General features: G+C 57.8%; 1 protein-coding gene across 1 annotated transcript in view; it reads left to right on the forward strand.

Moving 5' to 3' along the window:
• The window catches only part of SMG6 (SMG6 nonsense mediated mRNA decay factor), a gene marked incomplete at its 5' end in the record, with an annotated part of 28,224 nt that extends 23,567 nt beyond the window's left edge, over positions 1-4,657 (forward strand). Inside the window, 2 exon segments of the mRNA XM_010156012.1 lie at positions 457-518; positions 4,420-4,657. Coding sequence (XP_010154314.1) covers positions 457-518; positions 4,420-4,657 — 300 coding nt within the window.
• Between the last annotated feature and the right edge of the window lie 819 nt (positions 4,658-5,476).

Below are 5,476 nucleotides of genomic sequence, written 5' to 3' on the forward strand. Positions count from 1 at the left end.
CCCTACGCCCACGCCCCAATCGAGTCGCTTTTGTTGTGGAACCCCCCCCTTCCCCCGCAACCAACCAACAAAACCAACCGTCGGTGGGAAAGGCCCTTTGGGGGACCCCTTTTGTCTAAGCCCTCAGCCTGTGCTTTGAGTCTGGGGGTGCGGAGTGGGGGACCAGCAGCCAGAGGTGCCCGGTGCCGGTTGCTCTGCGAGGGAGCGTGGATCCCGGCAGAGGGTGCTGTGTCTCCATCGCCTCTCCCAGCTCCGCTTCCAGCTGTTTGGCACTTGCCCGTGCCGGTCTGCATGATGTTTGTAAGAGTTTGGGCATGTCCATTTGGTTCCCATCTCCAGTGCCACCCCCAGCATCCCGGCCAGGTTCTTCTGTCACTGGGGACATTCTTAATTCACAGGAAATCGGAGAGAGTTTAATTGTTTTCTCCTCTCTCTCTTTTTTTTTTTCCCATGCAGCTGAACAAAAGGTTCATCCTCAGTTTTCTCCATGCCCATGGGAAGCTGTTTACCAGGATTGGGTAAGTGTGCAGGATGTTTATTTTATTTTCCTACATTACAAGTCTTTTTGGAATTTAATATTGTTAGCAACTAAGCTGTGTTTGGAGCTGAGGGCACAGGGTGTGAATTCTTGCAGCCCTAGCCTCCTGGTTCTTATTCTCCTTACCCGCCCTCCGATCCGCACTGCTTATTGTTTGGGCTTTTGCTTCCCCCACCTTAAGGCCCGATCCTGCCCCTGCACTGGGACCCTCTGGCACAGGCTGAGCTCGGGTGGCTGATACACACACCAGAGGGACTGGAGGCTGTTTTCTCTCTCCCTTCACCTAACCGCATTCCAATCCCCTTGATTTCTGGTTTTGCCCCCCTCCCACTCCCCACACTCTTAGCTAGTGGAGAGGGGGCTCTGGGGGGTCTCGGTGGCCGCTGCCTGCGAGGAGCACAAAGCCACCAGGGCAGAACGGCAGCGTGTCGAGACGAGCCTTGCCCTTCGCCTCCCCGCCGCCGTTTGGTGAAAGCCTCGTCACCAAGAGCTGCCTTGGCTGTGGGAACGGGCTGGCGCAGAGTGCCCGGGGCGATGTCTGTCCAAAACTCGTTTCAGGTAGTGGAACAGCCAGCCCTGGAAGCACACAAGCTCGAATGAGGCCTGGGCTGAGGTCCCAGCCTGGGGGACACCTTCCTGACCCAGAGAGTGGGGCTCAGCCGTGCGGCTGTTGGGCTGTCCCTGGAGCTGTCCCCGTTGCGGGTGATGGGGCGGCTGTTGTAGAGGCCTCGCCTGGGTTCAGATGGTTTCTGGCAGCGGTGGTCGCTGCTTGAGCCTGCCAGTGCCTCGTGAGCAGACGTAGACTCATGAGCTGTCTTGGCTCCTTCAGTCTCTTGTGGAACTACTGGCTACAAGTGACAAGGATGAGAGACCCTTTCCAGGCCACTAGATAAGGTAGTGTGGATGCAAAGTGGCCTCTTCTTCCTGCTGTTGTTTTTTCGAGTTGGATGTACAGTTCCCTGCCTCTGGGCCTGTCCCCTTTCCCTCCTGGAGGAGGGAAGCACGGCAGTGCAGGACGCAGCGCTGGTTCTGCCGTGCAGCCTGAAACCTCAGCGCTTGCTCCATCCAGCACACTTTCTGGAGTGGCATGTGCTTGACTTTGGACCCTTTACAAAGCAGTGGGAAGTAGGAGCTGTGCTGGTCAGTTGTTTGGAGGTCCAAGTGTCCGAGGGCAAGCTCAACCTACTGGCTGCCAGTGCTGGTGATATCTCCCCAAGTCCCAAGGCACTGATGTCCGAGGGCAGCAGGCTGGCCAGCAGCAAAAAGGCAGAAGTGGATGTCCTCCTTCCTGCAGGAAAAGGGAAGGAAAGATCCCAGGAAAGGTTTGGTCACTGCGGCGTGGCTATGCCAGCGGGCAGAGCGTCCAGGGAGCTGGTGGTGCTCGGCTCTGTGGGGCTGTGCTGGCGGCCGAGCTCCGGTGGAACGTGCGCCAGCAGCGGGATGAGTGGGGATGGTGCAGAGCTTGCTTGCACATTTGGCTCCTGAAGACGCAGCGTTTGGGGCGGCTGCTTCCCGGGGCAGTCATTTAGAAAACCCAAGTGTGTTTAGTGGTAGAATATCCCCTGAAGTACTTAGAGGGGAACTAGAAAGTAATACCATGACACAGGAAGAGAAAACTGTCCAGCCCTGCTAAACAGCTTCCACCCTTGAAATAGGTCAAAGGTGAGGAACAGTTGAGTCCTCTTCGGGCAGGATCTTCAGTGATTTATCTCTAAAAAATATGGAAAAGATGCTGCTGCCCTAATTGGACTCTTTTGCTCCTAAAACCACAGGTAAGCAGTTTATTAAAAGCTTCCACTCAGCTTCTGACCTGCTGGTTCGGAGCTCAGTGGGGTTGCTGCATGCCGTTCCAGATGTGCTGCGGTATCAAAGCACAGCTGGCGGGGCTGAGGAAGCCCTCGCTCCTCCTTGTTGTTACTCCATGGCCGTAATCTTCGTCTCCTCACTGACAAGCCATCCTGCAAACGGCTGCTCCGTCCCCAGTGTCCTGGCCGCCCTACGAGGCTGGCGCTGCGTATGGTGGTCTCTCAGATTTCTCAGAATTAGGAAGTGTTTAGAAACCATCAGTTTGCCCTAATTAGCTGCGCCCCAAATCCAGGGAAGTTGCGTCTTTCAGGGGGGAGCGGTGCTTTTGTACCAGCGGAGCTGCGCCGTTGGCACAGCTATGGAGTACGAGGGGCCTGTTTGCTCCAGCCCGTGTTTGTGGGAAGGTAGGAGGGAGCGAAGCGCTCCAGCAAACTGTGTCCGGGGAGGGGGTGCCGCGGCTGCTAGGCAGAGCCGCTTGCCGAAAGGCACCGTGAAATATGGTTAAGAAAGCAGCCATTTCTGTCTTTAAAAATAGAGCCTATTACTGTCCTGAAAGTCTGTTGGGGAAGCCCAGCAGAATTGCCCATGTGGGTTACCAGAAGTGGCTTTGCTAATCCAGCCTGTAGCGTGCTGATATCGGGAGATCTGAATCTCTCAGGGGAAGATAGAGGAAACGGCTATGGAAGCCCTGAGGTCGCCTGCCCCGACTCCAGAGGCCTCGATCGCCGTGGATTTTGGCTCCTGTTTGGGCACGCTGGTACAGCGTCACCGATAACCCCAGGTGGACCCTTGCTGCGAGGCAGATACTCGTTCTTGCTGGTCCGGCTGTGGCTTGTTCTTGCATAGGAGCGAGAAGTAACACAGCAAGCTCAGCAGAAGAGGTGATGGGACAGGAGGACATCCCTCATCTTCCTGCCCTCCCCAATAGTTTCCAAGGTTTTTAGCAAGGGTTTCCAAGGGTTTAAATTCAAAGTGGGGAGGTTTAGGTTGGATATCAGGAAGAAACTTTTCCCAGAGAGGGTGGGGAGGCACTGGGACAGGTTGCCCAGAGAAGCTGTGAATGCCCCATCCCTGGAAATGTCCAAGGCCAGGCTGGATGAGGCTTGGAGCAACCTGGTCTAGTGGAAGGTGTCCCTGCCCATGGCGGGGGGTGGGGCTGGGTGGTCTTTAAGGTCCCTCCCAACCCAAACCATTCTATAATTCAGATTTCTGTGACTTGACTGCAGTCAGTCCCATGCTTAACCCCACTTCAGCTGGGAGGTTGCAGAGAATCCAGCAGCTCTCCTGAGTAACCTCAGCTAATTCCCTTAGCGATGCCAGATGAAGAGCCAGATCAACGTGTCAGATTTCCGTGGGCGCTTGTGAGCGGTGTTGAAAGCGCGCCCCATCCCCGGCCGTGGCACTGCAGCCGCCGGCTGCCGTATCCTGATGAGCGACAGCAGCGCTGCAGGGACCAGCTCCAGCTTTGACGTTTCCAGCAGCTAGACGAGGCTGCAAGTCCCAGCCCTGTGGGGCTCCAAGTGATGAAGTTTAGGGGCTCAATCGCAGCATGTGGGAGCGTGTAGCCTGGGGGAACGGGGCTCAGTGCCATGGGGTCCGATCCCGCGGCGCAGAGCCCAGGGACAGGCACCGTTCTGGAGGAAGCACGGTCTGGCCAACGTTCAACGCACTGGAGTTGCCACATCCGCAATGTGGCACCAGTGTGTGCCGTTTGCTGCAGCCCGGGTTTCTTGGGAGTCCCATGGGCTGCTCCGGGTCCAAGTGAGCTGCTGGCTTCTTGGCGCTCCTCCCAGATTGGTAGAAGTCAGTAGAAAAAAATGGTTGGTCAAAAATGACTCATAAAGGCCGTGTTTTCCTGCCAAAGGAATGCTGCCTGTCGGTCACAGAGCAATCCCTCACTACCCTCTCGAAGGAAGGCTTCAGCTGCCTCTGGCATAGCCTACCCCTTCCTTCCCCACGGCTCCTGGGTGGGAGACTGCACCCCTGGGTCTCCCCTTCCCCAGGAGCTGTGCCGCCTGCCCACCCTGCGCCCTGGGGTGTCGCCTTCGCACTACAGACTCTCTCTCTCTCTGCAGGATGGAGACTTTCCCTGCGGTGGCCGAGGAAGTGCTGAGGGAGTTCCAGGTCCTGCTGCAGCACAGCCCCCCTCCCATCGGAAGCACCCGCATGCTCCAGCTCGTGGCCATCAACATGTTTGCAGTGTACAACTCCCAGCCCAAAGGTACCACGTGCTGCGTCAGGGAAGCCGGGCTGGGGATCCGTGTGGCCGAGGTGCTCGTGGAGAAGTGGGGGAGGACGGGGCTTGCTAGCTGAAGACGGATAGGGAAGCGGAGCGGTAGTTGGATGCCTGAGGCTGTCGGTATGCGTGGGGACAGCGAAGGGGCTTGGCTGGGCCTCTGGAGCTGGCTGAGGAGTGAGGTGGCATTGCATCTCCCCGGAGCCTGAGTCATCCAGCACAGCAGGAAGGCTCTGCCTTTCCCCGCCTTTAGCGTGGCCCCTGCTCAGTGCCCACGCTGGCACCAGAAGGCCTGGGAGGGTCTTGGAGGGCCTTGGCTGCTGGGAGAGTGGCATTGCCTGCGACCGCTCATGCCCGTGCAGGCGGCCAGGCTGGAGGCTATTCTCCATGTTAAGCACCTCGAGATCCAATATTCCTCCTCCATCCGCCCTGGAGGCTGATGCAGTCTCTGCCATTGTGAGGTTTGATCTGTTGGTCAGCAGAGATGCCACCAAACCACAATCTCTTCCACTGGGTTTGAAGTCGTGCTTCCAGGGGAGGTGTTTTTCCCCGTGGCCCCTGACACGTGCAGCGGCCCGTCTGCCTGAGCTGCCTGGCTGGGAGCAGGGACAGGGCTGCAGGGTTGGAGGAAGCAGTGTTTCACATTCCAATGGCTTGGGATTTAGATCCCAAGGATGGAGGCCTCCAGCTGATGGATTTTGGTCACAGCCACCATTTGGGCGATGAGGCTGAGCCCCAGAGAGCTGCTGCCGGGAGCTTTCTCCCTCCTGAGCCAGTTGGCCACTGGTCAGGCTGGTGGTTAGTGGCCGAGGTCGGCTGATGGAGCGAACAGGCCTTGGCCGGAGGGCTGGGAAGCAACTCTCGTGCGCTGTGCCGGCGGCTCGCAGGCACACCCC

Source organism: Eurypyga helias, unplaced genomic scaffold, assembly GCF_000690775.1.
Source record: "Eurypyga helias isolate BGI_N326 unplaced genomic scaffold, ASM69077v1 scaffold1450, whole genome shotgun sequence".
NCBI classification, from domain to species: Eukaryota; Metazoa; Chordata; class Aves; order Eurypygiformes; family Eurypygidae; genus Eurypyga; species Eurypyga helias.